Source organism: Anopheles stephensi, chromosome 3 (genome assembly GCF_013141755.1).
Source record: "Anopheles stephensi strain Indian chromosome 3, UCI_ANSTEP_V1.0, whole genome shotgun sequence".
Classification (NCBI taxonomy): domain Eukaryota; kingdom Metazoa; phylum Arthropoda; class Insecta; order Diptera; family Culicidae; genus Anopheles; species Anopheles stephensi.
In genome coordinates this window covers 45,760,183-45,780,600 of record NC_050203.1, presented here as the reverse complement: position 1 = coordinate 45,780,600, position 20,418 = coordinate 45,760,183, and the positions used below count along the sequence as shown (strand labels likewise).

The 20,418-nt window shown below is 47.6% G+C and overlaps 1 protein-coding gene and 1 long non-coding RNA gene across 4 annotated transcripts in view; one reads left to right on the top strand and one right to left on the bottom strand.

Annotated features, from left to right (window-relative positions):
• LOC118511087 (putative uncharacterized protein DDB_G0277255) overlaps positions 1 to 18,920 on the bottom strand; it is a 53,423-nt gene extending 34,503 nt beyond the window's left edge. Inside the window, exons 1-2 of one of the 3 annotated variants that reach the window (XM_036053770.1) lie at positions 18,252 to 18,920; positions 12,169 to 13,423 (exon numbers count right to left, since the gene is read on the bottom strand). In XM_036053770.1, the coding sequence (XP_035909663.1) occupies positions 12,169 to 12,226 (58 nt within the window). In that variant the 5' untranslated portion in view covers positions 12,227 to 13,423; positions 18,252 to 18,920. Of the gene's footprint in view, positions 1 to 12,168; positions 13,424 to 13,637; positions 13,761 to 18,251 lie in introns of those variants that run through there. The other 2 variants (XM_036053772.1, XM_036053771.1) reach the window with 2 other exon arrangements.
• LOC118511134 lies at positions 13,430 to 14,189 on the top strand. The gene is made up of 2 exons (XR_004906110.1): positions 13,430 to 13,585; positions 13,645 to 14,189. It is a non-coding gene; the product is annotated as an uncharacterized LOC118511134 (long non-coding RNA).
• Positions 18,921 to 20,418: the final 1,498 nt, after the last annotated feature.

Here is a 20,418-nt window from a genome sequence, read left to right as displayed (position 1 = left end):
CTGCTGTTGTTCGACCAAGGTGATCAATGCTTCCTTCTTGTGTACGCCGGAACAAGCGCACCAACACCAATCCTCCCGAGTCTTGTTTTGCCGGCCGTACAGTCCTTGGTGACTTGCAACTCGCTAACCATTTGGGCTAGCGTTCCCCATTTCTACAACGGAGCACTTATTCTAATCAAATGCTTTGGAGTTAAGGAATCTTATGAACATACTCATTTATAGCTCTAAAAACATCTTGGTGAAAAATTCAATGTTTACTGAAATGATCTTCTTAAGGTGAGCTCGTGCATGCAATATTTATTGAAGCTGATCCTGTCTTATAAAGCCAAAAAAAAACTGTACAAACAGAAAAATCACCCACCGCAACAACAGTTTCAGTGATAGTCTTACGGCTAGAAAAACAAGGAAGATACCATGGACAAGCTGCTCAATCTCTTTCCACCAGGATAAACGATTACGTTTGCATCATAAATATGAATCATCAGATTCATGTATCAATAGATCATAAACAGTTACGATCAGCGCAATATTGCGATTCAGCTGACGATCGCCGTCAGCTCCGCTCCAACCTTTCCCGGTGGCAAATCGATGAGTGTGCAGGTTTTCTTTCGCCCGCTAAGGAAAAGCACAAAAAAGGCAGAGGCAGAGAAAACTGCGCGAGAATCGGAAGAGGGCACAAGAAATGCACGGTTCGTTTTGCCTCGCTTCGGCTTCTACCGCAACGCATGCATCGGTTCGTGCTCGGCGAACGATAAAAGGTAAGCGCATAATAACATATTTATCATTATCATGATCATCATGATCATCCGAACGATGATCCACCTTGCAGGGAAGGGCGCGTTTGGGCTCGGTAGTTCGACGCGTAGTAGCGCGGCACCCGCTCTAGAGTCAACACCAGCCTTACGGAACGGTTTAGATACATTAAACGGTCAAAATATAGGACTGATCGTTTAACGATCAGTTCAGACGGCGTTGTTGGTGTGAACTTCAGCGAAAGTACTGCAGGTTGTATTTTATTCGTCGTTTTGTGCTGTCCTTTTTACATACAACCTTTCAATTGTAACGTTCCCGCCTCGCTTGTGAGTCGATTCGAATTCTTGCAATCCGCTAAAGCATTCTTCAAACAGCTACTACCCATGGAAAGAACTTTCCTCAACGTTTAAACGTTTCATGGTTATTCACACAAATGTTTGAGGGCAATTATGAAATTTCCCTAAACACCTTGTTTTCAAGAAGCGAAGATGGAGGGAGATAGAGTAGGAAACGAAAAAGCTCCCAAAGATATGCATTTTCCCTTGTATGGAGGAGGTGCGCAATCCGTAATCATGCTTTCAACACTTTACATTTAATGAGGTTTTTGCTTGCTTATTTGCTCATTATCTTCCGAGAGGTCAGAATATCTCTTTTCTCCGGAAGCTTCCAACGGTACGCTTCATGGCGGTACAACCGACCGGGTTCGAAATTTACAAGGCTAAACACCTGTTAGACTCGTATCACCTGTTCCTTCTATTGATTTCCCCTTCTCGATGATGCCCGGCAACACTCTGGTACGCGTAACTGTTTACTACGAGCTGCGTACTGTACAATTAATTTCACCCAAAACTGCCCTTATTGTAATTGTACCTGCTACAAATGGAGTGTTTCAGTGAGGAAGGTTGTTATTTTCCGCAGAATGCAAAACAACCTGCCCAGATCCATTTTAGAGTTTAAAATTGTTTTTCGTTTATTATGAATACTTGCTACAAACAATGCTATAGGTTTTCTCACAAAATATTGTAATAGTATTCATGAGAAGTAAATGTCTCTTTTTATAAATGTAATCAAACAAACCTAGTCAACATTTTTTTTACATTTTTACATTTTTAGTCCCGAAAGATCGGTTCCTAGTATTCATGGTTGTTTGAGTGTCGAACCAAATATTTGCTATAGTTCGATACACAAAAAAGTCCGCAAGCATGGTTGCATCGCAAACCGAATAAAAAATAAGTGAATTTAGCAACGAATGCTGGAAAGAAAAAAATCATCACATTTTTTTCCCTAGCCCTGGGCTGATAGAAGAAAGTTTGTCAAAATTGTGTTTCCATTTGACAACCGCAATGCGAACTTTCGATAAGAGTAAAAGCTTACGTCAATTTACAAGCTCTCTGCGCTGTCTAACGGATAGCCAATCTGATGACCATAATGTAGATTTCTCAATTTAGAGAGATTTTTTCAAACATTCGAGATTCATAATAAAGCCTCAAATTATTATAATTTTTTTTATAGTCGAAGATGTAGGACATATGGCCACTAGTTGGGTGTGAAACTCATTTTTGTAACCTACTTGCGCCACTCTTCATGTATCTTCCTTATACGGTTTGTTCCGTACCCACGCCAGTCTCAACAATCCAATTACACTTGTTCTACAATACTCAATGAAAAACAAACATAAGTTCCAGCTGAACGGCAAGTCCAATTTCCCTTCCACAAACATCCGCACAGCTGAGCTTCGGCTGATCTCAGAACAACAAAAATTAATATTTCGGCGTACAAAAGCCGTTTCCGCACATTGATCCGCGGGCAGCATGCTCTGTTCAATCCCAAAGCTCATAAGCCCATCATCGTGTTACCTTCTCATTGTAACACAGTGGAAATTTCCTGATTTCCGAAACCATAGCGTACCACGGTGAAGCCCTCGGCCACCATGTGTACTATCACACAGCTTCGAACGTGTCTATCTCCGGGTGTAAAATGCTGCTAGCCCGCCTGATACAGTTCACATTGAAATCGGAACAACCATTATCGACCCAAACAGGCTGCCAGGCCAGTGCAGATGACGGCAAATGTTTTAATCAATTTTTCAATTAATTTCCCTTCCGTGCCCAAGCACAACGCCGGCTGGTTGGCTAGCTGACCGGTTGGTCGGGTCGGTACAGAAAGCCGACTGCTGCCAAAACCCCGGGAAGCCAACAGAAAACCCTTTACCCGAGTGTGAGCACCAACGCCACTCAATATCCGTAATAGCTGCCAATGGGAAATAAGCTGCGTCCGCCCTTCCCAACCGCTGGGAGCCCGCGATTCAAGAGCGCAATTTTGGCCAATTGAAAGCATCCAAAAGCATCGACGCGCTCAACAGCGAAAAACAAATCTTTCAAATTGAACTTTCACGCTAGGTGTTTGCATTCAAGCCCCATGCCACCGGCGTCGTTTCGGGGTGGAGCTAGGGAGCCCAAAACATAATGGTCCAACCGGGCGAGGACTATAGTAACTGTTTGCAAACTGTGCTCCAACCGCACGCACGTAGGTTAATTCTTTGGCTCAATTTACTGACTAGTTGTAATTCTTCTCCATAGAAAAACTGGGAGAGTTTACCTGTTGGGACTTCGTGACATTCAACATCAAGTTAAAATGGCAATCAACTGCTAGCTTGCGAGTTGCTAATCAACAACGTACGACTGTATCAAGAGATCGTATTGAAGAATGTTGAAGAATTGAAGCGATCAAGCGATCTCATAGAAGAATCGGTCGTTGGTTGATCATAAGGCACAGACGTGAAAGGATGAGAACTATCGATCGAGATCACCTATTACTAATTGAAGCATCTTACCGGAAATATCGACTGGACCTCGTAAAATCAACTCTCCTATTATGTAGTCAATAAAAATCAGGTCCACTTTTAACGCCATCCCGACGCGACTACGTTCTCATGATCGATGATCGTCAAATAGCTTTTCGCGTTATTTTTTGCACTTCACTTAGTTGTTGGAATACATAAAAATAAACATTACCAGATTAGCGTTTGTTTTCATTTTCCGTGGTACAATCAAATCGATTCCTCTTTTTCCCGCTGCTGTTAGCTTTTCAGCATGATCTCGCCCGTAGTTATTTATGCCCATACTATTCACCGCACTACGTACGTTTGTTTTGTTTGTTTCTTTTTCGGCAAACAAATGAACCACCACCAAGCAGAACAGTAAAAAAATGAAAGTAAATCAACCAAAACTCACCAAACCAAAGGCTTGTACAGTTATATCGAACCGCATCGGAATACCTAATTTCCTAATACGAGCGAAACAATTTAATTATAAAATTAAGTTTCATGTTTCCTCTCCGTGTCTATTTTCTTTCTACCTTCCTTCGAGCGGCTCGCTTCTTCTTGCATTGTTTCGGCGGTTGTTTTCTTGTTTGTTTGTTGCTGCTGCTGTTGTTCGTCTCTCATTTCTGTTTTATCCCTACTGAGGCGGCTTTTTGGTACGCCTTATGATGCCGACCCGGCAGTATTAATCGGGATGCGAACCGTTTCTCAAAGGAAAAACCCCCTTGACGAAAGGTTACTGCCGCACCATATCGAACATGCTTTTTTTGTTGTTGTTGGATGCGGCAAGCTGGATGGCACAGTGCACTGACCGATAGAGTTTTGCGATTTACAGTATTTGGTATATATTCCTTCTTTGCAATGAGTTCAAATACTGCCTATGCTCTTACCTACAAGTAAATAAAATCGAGAGGTAGCATTGCAAAACAAAGACCTAACACATCAAACCTGATGCCTGCTATAGTATACCACATTTCGTATACGAGACCTCCAATATGAGACCCTCTATAAGGAGCCTCTTATACGTTTCTTATCAGTCGCCTAATGCGCCCACCGCACGATCCCTCATTGGCGCAAGGATTTTTATCGATTTTGGTAGACGCTTTTGACTCTTCCGCCACCTTCATCAATACTCTTCCTCTCCTCTCTTCCTCTCTTCTTCTTGTTCCTTTTCTATCGAGGTATATCCCGCTACGATACCGGAATCCGGCTTCCTTGTCCTTCCTGTGTTACTACGCGGCTGTGCGTACACATGCTCTAGTTTAGTGAACCGGCAACTTAGGACCCCTTCCCCTCAATTGCCACGGAATTGTACTCTCAAGTTGACAAATGTCAATATTTTCCGAAAAATTCTACCTCATAAATTCATACACCTTGCGCTGATACCAAAAACAAAAGAGGTAGTTGATAAAAGTTTCCACCCAGACCCCAAGAAGTTATCATTAGGAAATTATATTTAAAAACTATTTTAAATGTATAGCGCAATTTTTTTATAATTAGAAAAATAATAAATAAACGAATGGCTGTTTGAGGACTTCAGACCAACTGGTTCATCGGGCTAAAAGTCGACTCCGACGGCTAAAAGTCGATTCGTTTAAATATCAAATTAAAAACTTAACCTATGATTAAGTCATTCCAGTAAAATTGATAATGTGTGTAAAAACAAATATGATTTTAAACGACAATCCCCACAAAATCCGCTCAATGATATTTCATAAACCTATAAACAGAGAAATAAGAAAGAGTTCCCTAAATGGCATTACGAAACATACCGATTCGATGCGTAAAAACCGACTCGCCAGATTCGTCGATCACGGGTCATCATTTCGCAAACAAAATGTAAGGCGTCATCGTTTCTGCTGCCCTACTACCACGCCGAAGGTATCAAGTTTGTGTTTCCTTTCTCTTCGGCGTGTTGGGCGCGAAACGTGTCATTTCCTTTCCAACCAGGTCCACACCAGGGCAGCGAGTGTATCCTGCCGTTCGGCCATCACCACAAAAATCCTGTCCCCGGTGTGTTGGCGACCGGTGCAACCTTCTCCGAAGTTGGCGCATAGTGGAGCGATTCCCCCGAGCAGGACATTCGAAAGGTGCTTCTGCATTGGTGGTCGCTCCCGGTCGAATATTGCCCAAAAAGCAAACTGCATGATTTGGCGTATTTGACCAGTGAAAAGTAGTTTTGCGGTTCAAGGGAACAATATATCCCGTCACCGTCCGTCGGAGGTTCTCCTTTCTTCTGCCCTTTGCTTGATGCGTTCTATATTCCACCATAAACTGCCTAGTTCCAGAGTTCCTTTCTCTTCACGGCGGATCCACCTGCACAGATCGCACCGATCGGCACCGATGGAGCAGAAACCCAGTGATGGGAGTCTCGTTCGTTCTTCAAGCCAGCAAGTAACAACAAGGATAGTTCGAAGCGAAGGGCCTACCCAAGATCATGCTAATGCTGCAATCACACCCAATATCGAGCTTCTTGACGCACACCGAATGAAGCAATAAAATGGACACTCGTTTTGTGGTAAAGTCAGTTTTGTTACGAACTGCCACAGAACAAACTTGGGACCGTGGTCGAGGCCCACAGCAGCACTTTGAAGCTTCCGTTCGCCAGGGGTTTTCCATTTCAGTGGGTGAGCAAGCAAGCAACCGGGCAATCCTTTCTTCTTTTGCCTCGATCATCTTTTTTGTCGATCATCGAGTGTATGTGTGAAGTGTAGTCGTTTTTTTTTTTTTTTTGTTGGTCGGTATCGTTCTTGTTTTTCACACAGTTTTACGTGCCTTTTACCAAAGTCTGCCAGCGACCGGCGAGGCGATTCGTGGGGCGCCCGGTTACTTTCGTGGAATCACCGTTTTGTTGTTCGCGGTTGCAGTTGCACTTTTCAACTGCATCGCTCCACCTCCGTAATGGGGAAGGGTTGCGCAGGGATGGGCATGCACCTTTCACCGTCTAGCTGGTTTTGTAATCTGCGAGTATGCACGTTACTACATTTTTTTTTAATGTGGCCGAAGCCTTCAAATTACTTTTGTTTTTGCCAGTCTTATTCCACCTCGATCCGGCGAAAGGTCTCCGAGATTCACCGAATGAGAGGGGTTTCTTTCGCTTTTCTCTGATTTTGGCCTCCGCCTCGCGCTTGCATTATTATTGATGAAACTGTAGCAACTGCAGCGAGTCCCATTCGCTCCCGCACGACATTCTTAACCTCCCCCCCCCCCCCTTCTTTTGCGATTTTACTGCGAAAGCGACCCGTACGGCGCAGTACATGATCGCACTCCAGTTTTAATGCTCCATCATTAATTTAAGGATAGCGCTGGCTGGTCAATGGTCGCGGCGAATATCGGTAGGAAGCGGGATAACGAGGAGAGAGAACTTTTATAACAATTTATGATGAAACTCCAGGCTTGCGTCGATCACTTTTGGCAGCATTCCGAACATCATCATCATCATCATCATCATCATCATCCCCATCATCATCAACATCATCTGCAATCTCCATGGTCCTTTAATTGAGATGTATGAACAGCAACGTTGTCATTGCTATCTGACAGTTTGACATTGCTAGTTTTACGGCCATTTAATCATATTTTGTTCTTCGAGTTCACAAATTATGAAGCAATCATGCGATCGGTTCACAAGTCTTCTTTCGATACGCACCTCGCACACGTTCATTCTTATTCCCCGCGTTTGTGGCTGATGTTTGTTTTTCCTACCCGCAAGCAATTTTTACATGGTTTTGCACGTGAAAAACAAACAATTCATACATAATTTACAGTTTCTCAGTTGTTTTAGCCCTTCCCTTTTGACACACACACTCACACTCACTCACTCTTACCTCAGGGTTTGGAGTTTTGTCATAAAACTTATCACTATCGATCACCTGCGGGGGTACTGTATCACACACCACATCGAGCAATTAATCAGCCAATTTGCAAACCATATCCGAATTATCATTTAATATCCTCCAACCAATAAGGATACTGCGCCACTTCTGGCCGGGGTTTTGGACGCATGCTGAACCCTTGTCGAGAAGGGGCCATGTCGCCGTAAGCCGAACAACATTCACTTTTGCCCTTCGTCCAATTGACGTAACCCTCGGTGCTGTCTGGAGAAGAAAAGTAAAAGGAATCTCACGATTCCTGTTGGATGACAACCACCAAAAAAACAAAACAAAAAGGCGCGCACACACACTCTGCAGGACAGCGATATAATGTCGTAGTACAACGGTACAAAGGACCAACGCGACCGGGGCCTGCTCAAATGTGTGAATGCCACGCCGTTTGCTGATCGTTTTGCTCCTGCCGGATGCTTCCCCACGTGCGCATGCAAGCAGGACAGCTATATAAAACAAAAACCTTTTACCTGTCTTGTCGGCCTGGTTTGGTTAATGACGCATTCTGATTGCCCCGTTTTCGGAGTTCAGCTCCAATTTAATCCAGATCACATTCCACCAAATGTAGGGAAACGACAGTTTAGTCCACAAGTGTACGGAGCGTGCGATCTCTTTTCGATCTTGCAGTGTGCGTGAGTGTGTGCCTGCGAGACTGTTGAGCGATTGATCCACGGTCCAGAATCATAAAAGCTGCTTCATATTCATACCCAAGGTGATCCTTGTAGTTGGTGATCCCAGGGGGCCCAGGCTCGTAAAACAGTCATCCCTCGACCTGCTGGGCGTGCGATGGCGGGCAAAACTTGAACCAGTCAACGCGAGTCTGGACATCGGCATTAAACGGAACCGGTCCCAGAACACAGAGTTTGGATTAATCGCCGAATTTTGCCTATGGGCATTATTCAGATGACCTTTCGGTGTGTTTTGTCTCGCAGCTTTCAGATCAAATGCTGTTTCAACTATCCACGAACACTGGCTATTCTAATTCTAAATTTTAATAGTGTCCCTGGCAGCAACCCTTCGACGTAAGATTCGCCGCTATAATTGGATGGGATTCCCAGAGCGACGGGATTTACAATCAACTGCTGCTCGCCTTTGTGGACGGCCTTTTTGTTATACAAAATCGCCCTTTTGTCGAAATCGTGCATGTAATAAAACGAACGTTTGATCGCCCCAAACACCTTGCTCATATGCATCTTATGATGAGGGATTTTGTCTTATCTGGTTGTTTTTTTTTTTATTCGTTACCATTCACCAAGCGCCTATCACGTACGCTAGCACCTTTCGCCCAACCAGTCCACCAACGGGATAAGGAAGTCACCCCAAATGAAAACATTAAAATCGTAAAAAAAAGAATTCGATCTCAAATTAGGCTCCGGGGAGGGACCAGAATCGGGCCCCGATATGTGTCCACGTTCTGGGCACCGGCAGAGCTGACGATCGATCGAGCTGTGATTTTATTACCACACGGTACGTTCGAACTTGTTTGTCGCCTTTCCGTCGGGTGATTGGATCAATGGTATGGGACCAGAGTCCAATCACCCAAAACCAGTGTCAAGTCTGTTTCATTTCAATTTTCCCAATGCCCTCTCCACCGGTTCATCGTTGTCCAGGCGTGCTGATCTTCTCCTAAACGGTTGCAGGTTTCTGTTCGGCCCCTCCGCTTGGGGAGAGATCTTGCCACAAAGCGAACAACAACATGATCATCAGACAACCGATTCAGATAAAGGCTATTCTGAGCTCTTTTTTTATGATCGCTTATTATTTCTGACGAGCTTTGTTGATCTCGTTTCAATTGGCTGGGATCTCTGATAAAAACGGTTGTTCGCGCCATTTTCTTGCTCAAAGTCCTTTGCCCGATCGCTCCCATTCACGCTAGCCCACTAGCGTGCGCACTTTGGGAAGAAAGTTCGACCGCGAGCTGCTTTTTTATGACACGGTTGAAAATGCTCAGCAACGGACCGGAATGCCACCCCGAGCTAATCACGCACGGCACGGATATCATCGCAGCCAAACAGGTGAAACATCGCACCGCTCTGTCCCTTCCGAATGGCTTATTGCCAATATGCTGGGACCCGATGATCTGTGGGACAGATTTTTCCAAAACAAACGGGATCGGGCCGAATATAGCGCCACGAAAGCCGGTCCAATCAATGCTGAGAAAAGATATTTTTATTGTGCACCACATACGTGTGCCGAAAAGCAAGCAAAGGCTGGAAGGAACAATGGGAGGTATGCTAAGGCAAACGATAAAGCTACAAAACGGAAAAAGCGCCAAGAGCTCGTGTCGTGTTTTCGAGAACAAAATACAGTTAGCCAGCAGCACCATCAGTGGCACTATTACAAAGAGCCTTTGATTTTACCCATTTATGATCATTTTCGTCATTCCCATAGATCGCTGTCGGTACTGATATGCTACGCATTTATCAACAGCATTATGAAGAAAGCAGTCCTACTATGCAACCGATCACAGAAGTGCTAGTCGATCAATAATATCTTCATTATCACCTTTACCAATTTGTCATTGTTATCTACATAATTAAGATGTGTTTTTGCCTAACGGTTCTGTGACCTTTTCTGGACCTTAGCTAGTAAGGGAAACATCATATCGAGCTTTGAAAATATCCTCCCAAAAATGCCATCTAACTTCAATTAATTGTACATCAAACGAAAGCAGACCAAACGCCTCTCCTTTTGATCTTGGAAGCAACCTCATAATTGTCATAGCCGCACGCAGAGCTTAGATCAACTGAACCAACATTCGAATCGGTCCGTATTCAGCAAATGGCCAAAGTTCAAGCTAACCTCATCACTGAGCACACCCCGGCAAACGGTCGGTACTATCTCCGTCCTCCCATTAACAAACCGCGCGCACCCTAGGCGCTGCCCCTTCTCCGGTAGCTTGATTTGGTACGAAAATTTTAGGATTCCTCAAGCAACGAACCGCAACCGCCGGGTAATTCGCAAACTCCCGGACCTCGGGTGCGGAGAGCAAGTAATTGTAATTGCTTTTGCAAATCGTGACCCAGGCTCAGGCGACCATCTAAAAGGCAATGAAGCGCAAGACACTCATGGACACATCAAGAGGTTAACTCGCGGGAGCATCGTTTGTTAAACGGCGGTACCTTTCCTTCAAAACCAACAGCCGAGCGCTCCAAATGTCAATAAATGTGACCTGACCGAGTCGCACACCCCATGGCCGCAATAAAAGCGACCATCGGGCCTGCATGACTGACGATTGCAGAAAACAAAATGGAACAAAAAAGGGCAAAGCTACAGAACAGCAAATATATGAATTGAGGAGGCAAAGGTATGCTAGATTCACATCCGACGCATCTTTCATACACCGTGCGGCCACTATTTGGCTGGCACACTTTACACAAAAATAGACAAGCTGCCGGATCGGAAAGCAACTCTGCCTGGGAAAATATGGGAATGTTTATTTAAATGTTGGGCTTTGACAAAACCTATGCGGTCGATTCATTATTGCACTGATGTGTTTTTGTTTTCCTCCCAGACGAGCGTTACCATATTAAGAGATTATGCGAAACAAATTCCCCTCATTCACTCAAACGAGTTTGGTGTTTGCATATGTCGTATGCTAATCTTCACGCTGCCGTGGGGCATGTGACCTTATCGGAAAATTCACAGCATTTTGATCGATCCCGTTGGGAATGAGGCATCGATGCTCGATCGATGTTTATCGAGCTTGTCTAACTTATTTTCCCACCTGCAAAGCGTTACATTAAACAATCGCAGAGAATATCTCGCATCGCGGCTAGAGAGACTGCCACAAGAATACACCATGAACAGGCAGAACAGCATGAATAATGTTGGATGCGCCAAATAGACGCCAAACGAACCAATTTTTTCGGCTGATCTTTGACCCACACTAATCGTTAGCTTATGTCACGCTAGCTTCCAGGAATGCGGCCCGAACCTTAATGTCGTACAAAAGTCCGTCCAAGTACGTCCCGCATTCTGTTCACCATGAACGTCAGCACATGACTGACACACACGCCACGACCAGCTAAGCTGCGGCACAAAACAGTTTGAAGTCGTACGATCGGTTCGAGATTGGAAGAAAACCCTCACTTGGGCAGCTTGTTTGCATAGGAAGCAAAACACTGCGGTTTTCCCCCAAACAACGCATTCAGTTCACCGTGAAATCCTCTCACGCTTCACCGGACTAGACGGAAAATGGGGAAAAGTCCAAGTTACTGGTAAGGTAATTAAATTCAGCCTCGTGAGTAGCGACACACACACAAAAAAAACCATGGTGACGTCGCAGTTACTCAGCGGTTGCCAAATTTTTATCTGTTTTCAATTTTTATTCCTCTAGCTGTTGGTCGTAAGCGTTGAGCGATCGGAGGAAAGCCTATTTTCGGGAAAAAACCCCATGACGCCGCACCAAAGTGGTTCGCCCGACAGGAATCCTTACAAAGCTCGCCCATTTCGTGCCACGTGCGAGGAAAACCGTGTTTAAAACACCAAAACGAACCGCGTTAAAAACCGTTTGACATTCGGAGGCTAATTGTAAGGGGATCGAATTACTTTAAACGCTCGAAATAGTTCCAATCTGGTATTAACTTCAAAACCGCAGGTCAAAGGTGGCTGTGTCGTCTTCGGTAAGCCCGGGAGACGGCAGCGTCAGTACGTGTTGATATGGACACCCCAGAAATGACATGCCGACCAAGCTTATCGCGCACTCACCTGAGTAACACCATGCAGGCCATACGACGGATGTTTCCGAAGTGTCCACTTCCCTCATGATCTCACTCACGATGACAATCGCGATCGTTCATTGCTGCTGCCTGCCTGCCTGCCTGCCTGATAGCGGTATAGCCCTTGGGACCGCTCGCCAAATAAAAACACTCCCAGCGAGAGCCCTTCGGTGGGAATCACTAGCACGCGGGGTAGGTGCACCGGGGCAACACACGCACTGAGCGAGACGGTCAATGGCAAAACTAGCCCGGAGAGATAACAGCCAACACGCGACACTTTGCCGGTCGTTCTGCCTCTGAACCCGCGCACAACACAATCACTCACACACACAAATGCACACACGTTCTACGCGCACGATTTCACAATTGGACGCTTTAAAGTTAGATATCGCACTGGCACACCAATACACCGCGATCGCACACCGTCAGCGTAGCGCTAAAAACTACACACCTCGGCACGATTAGATCCAGCCGCTGGAGACGAACCTCGCGCCACGCGGTCGGCAAGTGTCCGTCAGGCGACCTGATACGTGACACTTTTGACAAACTTCAAACCGGGCAATTAGTATCGCCCGGACGCCTACTGCTCGCCCTGGTACTTGTCGGTGGCTCCCCAAAGGGCAACGGCGGGCGTGAGGAGCTGTTTTGGGTGGCCACACTTTACACCGTTTACATAAAGACAGGCTCGAAATCGAATCACAAAACCGCAGATTAAGCTCGGCGATACTTTGTTTGGCTTGGCCACTTTCTCGCCGCACTCCAGTACGTTCTACCTTCGGTTCCCAGGGATTACTCCCAACAATCGAACCCTCGATCGAATCAATCGAAGCGGGGCGCAATCGCTTTCCCAATCGTACAAGACATCAATTTCGCCCGGCCGGAGGTGGTGGTACACAGTCTTAAAACACACTCGAACGTCTGATGAAGAGATGATGCTACGGCTCTTTCGTCCGCTGCACACACTCACACTGTCGCCCTATCTCTGTCTGTCACAAACACTCTCGTTAGTATGCACTGCGGTTATGACCTGTGGGGAGATATTGTACTACACCCCTTTAGCACGCCTTTGTATTCGTTTTGCTCATGGCGCGGTTCAAACCACCGACGCACACGGTACGCTGTTTATTACCACTACCGCTGTCGCGACTTATCGCCGCTACTTCACGCCTTTTTGTCAAAGACGAATGTGTTTCCCGGTGTGCGACGTCGATGGCGGTGATTCACGGCCTCAAGCAACGAAGGTTCTGAAACGATAAGCAAAAACGAAGACATCGTGTGAAGGACTTTTAGAAACAGAGCGGCATTTGGACGTTCAGCAAAGGGTAGGGTTTGGTCCGGGATGTGCCCATGGTACCGGATGTTGAGGTCACTTGAGGTTGTGGTGTGAGGTTGTGAGGTTGGTTGAGGTAATGCAGGACTCCCCAAAATATCTGGCCACCTTTAAGCGAATATTCACACCTTTCAGAGGTCTACTAGGCTTCGAAGCAAACTGAACCAAACTCATCACTGTCCGCGAAGCGTACACCACTAACCGGACCAATCCTTGCACCCTGGACAGCTGCTGTGATAAGATTGAGCGGATGGAACGGAGAATGACACCCATCAGTTATCTCGAACGATGGGGTTGGTTCAGTCTCCCAGGCTTGGCCCTGAAAACGTCCCGCCGGCCTGGAACGCCTGGGTGAGTTGGAGGCCTGAGGTCACTACGTGCCCATCGTGCACCTGTACACGCTGCAGTAATCATTGCTGCGTGATAAGTCTGCTGACTACTATTATCTGGAACCCGGGCGTACCATGATGGACTGGAGCGGAGTGCGTTATCGGATCGCTGGTTTGATACCCGTAGAAAGGTTCGTTTTTGTTTATCGATGACCCAGTTTCCAGCTGTAACCGGAGCCACAGAACGTCATAGTTGAGATGTGCCTGGCGTGGGCAGAGCTCGTGATACTGTAACGTTCTCGGTAGTTATATAAGCTGTGTTTACAAACAATTGGCCAACCACAAAAGGTGTGAAACTTTGTCGTTTTATGAGCTGAAACACTATAATATTTCTGGCCAGCATTACCCAAAGAAAGCACATTGCCCAGTCGGTTCTGCTCTGTAAGCCGCGCAACCGTTTAGCAAAATCGAGCTTTTGGTCCCGCGGTTTGGTCAAAGGTCGAGCGATCAAGCGTACACTTCGATTGGCCCGTTGCTGTGCCTCGAGCAGAGGATGTTGGAACTTTATGTACATATTGGTTTGGTACTGCTTGCTACTGGCCCGCCGGGGTGAGAGCATGACCCTCACTAAAATAACAGGAGCGTACGAGGAAGATAGCAAACAGTTTCTAACGCGCCCAGCACTATTCCGCCTCCCTATCGCATGCTCTCCTCCTCTCGTGTGCGTCTGTCTGTGTGTGTGTGTGTGTGTGTGTGTGTGTGTGTGTGTGTGTGTGTGTGTGTGTGTGTGTGTGTGTGTGTGTGTGTGTGTGTGTGTGTGTGTGTGTGTGTGTGTGTGTGTGTGTGTGTGTGTGTGTGTGTGTCACAAAGTCCATTATTGCATCGCCCCCGAAGCCTTGCCTAGGTCTAGTGGGGAGATCTTGACACCGCAACGATGGCCCAGCGTCAGCGGAGCGAGCTCGCGTGATGCTTGTCTCTATGACACCCTGTGTGTGCATCGCACACAAACAGGCAACCCGAAAGGGCAACCCGTGGCAAAGTGCATCAAATGGCAGGAGATAATGCAAACGTTCTTCTCTTTCGCGGTGGGCCGACTCGCGGCGGCAGATCCGCCCATGGTTCGCGAAATAGCTATTACTGCATACTAAAACTTTCTAGCGGCGGAGCAAACAAAAGTGTGTGTAGTTCAAGTAGTAGTGGGTTCTGTCGCACAGCCAAAACTCGGACATCTTTGTCGCACGATTTGATTAATCGTCCGTGCACGATCGGGGACCACCGCGACGCGGGCCCAGTTTGTGCTAATATGTATTAATGGCTTCAGAAGAAAAGAAGAAAAAAAAAACGTCAGCGTCGCCGGATTGTTCCTATATCGTGCTGACGACGATATACCTTTAAAGTCGTAAGAATGTCATAACCTTTCCGGTCGTTCGCTGCTTGCTCATTCTTGATGGTTGAGATTAACGCTCTCGGCTGGTGGACGACGTGTGGAGAGGGAGAGAATTCGACATTCGAGCTGACTGTTCCAAACGCACCGACGGCACAAACCCCTCTGGCCCTCTGACCCCCGTCCCTAGATCCAGACACTCACACACACACACAAACGGGGTGCGTTCTGTAGGAAATCGCGCGGAACGCAACAACGGGCCGATAGGTTTGGAAGACGACGATCGCGCTCAATTCGTTCCGTCGTTCTGTCGGCAGAGGCGCGACTCGGATCCCCGGACAGGAGGAGGTGGATGCGGTCGCTGTGTCCACACTTTGACCGCGTAGGTCGTGAGAGTCATCTTCGCGGTGGTAGTTGTCGTCGTCGACAACAACCGTGGTCCACCTCATCGTCACCTTAATCGTCACCGGCAGCGGCTCGCAGCACCCCAGATACATACACTTAAAGTCCGCCGTCCCAATACTCGAACCAATGCGCACACACCGACACAGCTCAGCGGCGACGGCGGCGGCGACGACCACGACCACGACGATGTCGTGGTATGCGCGACCACAGAGAGTGAAGGAAGCGAAACCGACGCACTCGATTCGCTGTGTTCTGCGCAGTTCTGACCGAGGCGGGCTCACTCACCCGGACGGTCACCAAAGTCACCTGGGTTCACTTGTCTGTTGACTCATGAACTTTTCCTTCCCCCGTACCGCTGTTCCGCTGTCTGCCGCTACGTCGTCTTCCGTCCACCCTCCTTCCGTCCTCGATCATGCACAACTGCGTCCGACACTTGGCCATAGGAGCTGTCGTTTCTTCCCGGCTTTTGCTTCTTTATGACACCTTGCTTCATAATGATTTGTTTCTTTCACCTCCCTCCGAGTGTTTCGGCCATCGCCAGAATATTGCTTTTTGGCTTCGTATAAGAGATCCTTATGCCTCTGGCGCCTTGCTCCCTTGCCGTACCGCCCTACCACGTGTTCTTCCCGTGCCCAACGATTTGTCTTTTTACATTCTATCCCCCGGCAACCATACACACCATACATACCAGCAGCATTGCCCTGTACTTACATGTTGTATTGTCTCGTCATGCTTTTTTGTGTTATTGCACACCACACTAACCCCTGCCGGTCACATCCGGTCGCACTTATATCAATGCAACACACGCCACACGACCAATCCCCGACGGCCTGGAACTGGAACCGTTCGGAGAGTGGTGTGAACATTTGCCAGGCGCTCGAAAATGATTACACTTTTTGGTCGTACTTTCCCTGGCCTTCGACGGCCCAGATTGACCTTGGCAAATTATCTGGTTGAAAAGCAGGCGCGCACACGTGTGACGTGTTTACACGCCTCGAAACATTCAGTACGGTTATCTTTGCACCTATGGAGTCTTTAACACGCTCTGTGCTGCAATTTTCTCCACCGTATGACCTGCTGCTCTGAATGTTTTCAGATCACCTCGTGCTCTTGCCAAAAATCATACCAAGCATTCTTTGAAGTGTGAGGATCAGGCAATCGCCTCCAAAAACCTGAAACAGCAAGGAAGTACCGTAAAGGTAGACCTCCAATTCGAAAAACCATGTTCAAGAAAATCGTTAGTGCTACTGGACAAATAGCTGTATTGGTGGGCAGCGTGTACACTCAGTGTACAGTAACAGAAAATCCCCACTTTACCCGCTGCATTAACCCCGGATATTTCTAACACGTCACTCAACTTCCATTCCAAATTGCATTCCAAGTGTAACCAATACCCGCCGCCGAGTACTTGTGGCACGGGTGCTCCAGAATGCTCCGCATCAACAAAATAGCCGCCGGTTTAGCGATCAATCAATTCTGATCCCCGATACGCGAGTTCCCCAGCCCGTGCCCAAGCCCGGGCGATTAAGGTTCAAAAACCAGGGCACACGGAACAGATTTGCACAGGTTTCGGTCCTTCCCTTTCCGTGCGAGCTCCATTCCACGGTCGAGCCATATGATCGGTCTCAGCAGCCGGTTGTAGCCTAACATTTAAGCCTCTCTATTAATGATTTGACATTTCAAGTAGTTCAAGTCAAGAATGTCAAACTGGCCCCCACCGTACTCGGCAGCGCCGAAGGCCCGGGGAGGCGGTTAAGGTGATCGCTGAAACGAAATCGTGTAGGATCGGTTTCGCTTTAGAACTTAGAACCTCCCACCTCCCAACCGGGCAACAACTATTCCTGGCGCGACGCATTTATGACAGCCGCAGCGGCCGATGGAAACGAAAAAAACGGGGCAGAGAAGAATGCGCCTCAAAAACACACACGCAACGCTAGAAGGTGTCAGCAGGGCGCGTCTGGCAGTGGAGCGAGTACGCGACACACGTCGACGAGAACGGTTGCGAGAAGTAAATAAACAACAAATACAGAAACGTTCGTCCACCGCGACAGAACGCGGATCGTGGTGATCGTGAATTGACAATTGGACGTGGAAGATCATCTCCGGAAGAGAGCCAGCTGCGGGTGCGGGAGGGGGGGGGGGAGGCATATGGGCGGCACGGGTCGACGCGTGCTTCGGACGGAATAATAATTGTCATTAGAAATATTTCAAGCTCATAAATAAAAACCGGAGCGTACGATTGATGCTGCCCAACCGCTGGGTTCTACCGACGAGCACAACCCTCGAGCTCAACGGTGCGGCTAATCGTGCTCAACCGGCGAGGGCAGACGGGTTCGCTTCGAAGCACAAAAGGTCACGTTACGGTGAGCTCTGCCTCCCTTCCTCACACACACACACACGTACAAAAGCGCACATACACGCACACACCGTTGGACTGTGAATATTTCACAACCCCTTCTCGGTTGACGGAACCTCCCGCGCAATACGAAACGTCATGTAGAAGACCGGGTGGGTCGACCAGATGGGAGTACGGCAGTATGGCGGTCCGTCGATGTTATTTGTCATGTGGTCGTGATCGCGGACCAAGATTCTAATGCCAGCGGTGCCACACAACCTATTCTCACCTCGTAAAAGATCGGAACGCTTGCCAGCGATGTCGTTTGTCGACAGCTTTGTTTCAGAACTTCTGGACACCCCACTCGTTGAGGCACTGCGGGCAGTGAGCGGCTTCACACGTGTTCCTGTACGAACACACCCTTACTGCACCTTATCAGCGCGTCTTGACACCTTTAAAGTATAGCACAATCAACGTAGAAGGACAACCGTCCAGTTTCATTCGCACCTTTGCTGTTCTTCCGGTCGGTCGAGGGGGTTGTGAGTCGCAAGCGGGCACTTGCCACTAATTATGCACCAGCAACAGGTTCTTCACCAGCACTTTACACGTTTCACTGGGGAGCCGTAGATAAGACGCTCCCTTTAAAATACACTCCATCACAATCCACTCGGAATGGGCCAAGTTTTACGTCGCACACGTGCACAATGTTGAGCGGATTCTATCAAACAATAATCCCGGATAGCACACTGGTCCCACAAAACCGCCCAGCTGGAGTACAGAACAGTCTAAGCGTAGAACGCACCAGCCCGGCGCACTACAGATGTCTCGCGACCGACTCGCGACGAACACACGTCGAAATAAACCGGGTTGACCGGGCGTTTCGAGAAATACACAAACAGACCGCGGTCCTTCCGTCTTTCGCTAGCCGCACGCAATTGATTCACTTGCTGCGATGGAAACGCTTCCAAAGCGCGCGGTTGCTTTGTTTTCCTCGGCTCCATGCCTGTTTTTCTCTTTTGCGCGCGGTTCACGTTCTCAGCTCTCCCGTCTTTCTCAGCGTTATCTTTCGCTCCGTTTCTTTTCGTTTCGCTCGCGCTTGCTCGCTCACTCCGCTTACGCTTGTGAGCAGGCTGCGATCGATTTGCTCTTCCGCGTGGATGTGGTTCATCTCCACTCTTTCGCATCTGAGCGCGTTTGGGACGGGACGCGCGAAGGTGGGAGATACTAGAAAAAAAGGTGGCCAAGTGTCTCACGTGGCGCACCGGATTTAATCCGCTCTCTTGATTTGTTTACAAGCCTGCTCATGGGGGGACGGACTATCGGTATGGCGATCCGTCCATTCGCATACACTCCATCTTTCACGAGCGGTGTTCATTCATTCTTGCCTACGACGGGCTTCGGTTCGGGAAATTTGCATTTTAAACAGTATTTTGTTTGCATTAACCCCTTGCAGGAATTTCACAATATTGAGCGGCAAATCTGTCACACAGCCTAGTTTTCGGTTTCCTGTGCTATTCTCTTGCGCATTGATTGGTCAGCAGCCATTGGCTTGTGAGGATCGCCCATCGTATTTGATTACGCCATGATCGAAGGGATTCTAATAACAACAGGAGTAATTCGATTTTTCTCAACGAACTTCAAACGTTAAGGTTAATGTTTTGTGGGAAAGATTAAATAGTTAGCCAAATTGATCCCCGCAGTGATAGCTCTAACCTTTGGTAAGTCTGCACCATACTCCAAACAAACGGGGCAAGAGGAGAATGGGATGGTCGAGCAATGTTTTGGCAACGCGATCACGTTTTCATTCTTACCAACCAACCTCACCACGCTAGGGGAAGAACTGGCCTTTCTTTGGCACGGCGCTGGCTTGGATGCGTTAGAAGCGAGAGAGAGAGAGAGCCTATGGCCAATTGAAGAAATCGTTGGAGCGTTCATCTCTCGCGAGCATACTGCGGAGAGCCGACTCATTGGACGGGGTACGACATTTAGCACTGCACGAGCATAACATCGACGAGGGGGGGTGGAGGGGAGGGGTTGGCTGGGCGCTGTAGCCGGTGCCCCAGCGATGCCAAATGCCATGTGCAAACATTTACCGGCGGTGAACTTTTCGGGCCAAATGTTACCGTCTCGCGGACCGCACTCGTTTCTCTTACCTTATCCCCTCCCTGGCGATGATGATACTGCTTGATCATCAATACCGTCAAACCCACACACACACACAGCCACAGACTAAGTCAGTCAGTCACGAAGAGGCTAGGACAGTGCCCAACAGTGTGATGATGCGTTGGGGCAAGTTCGCGAGCAAATCACTTTTCGATAGCTTAGCTGTTGGTGTTAATTATGTTAATTATTTCTACATTCTGGCCGCAGACAAACAGCTCACAGATATAGGGTGATGTTTCATTTCGAATACGTACCTTTAAAGGATGATAATTGCTGCCGGAGGTGCATGAATG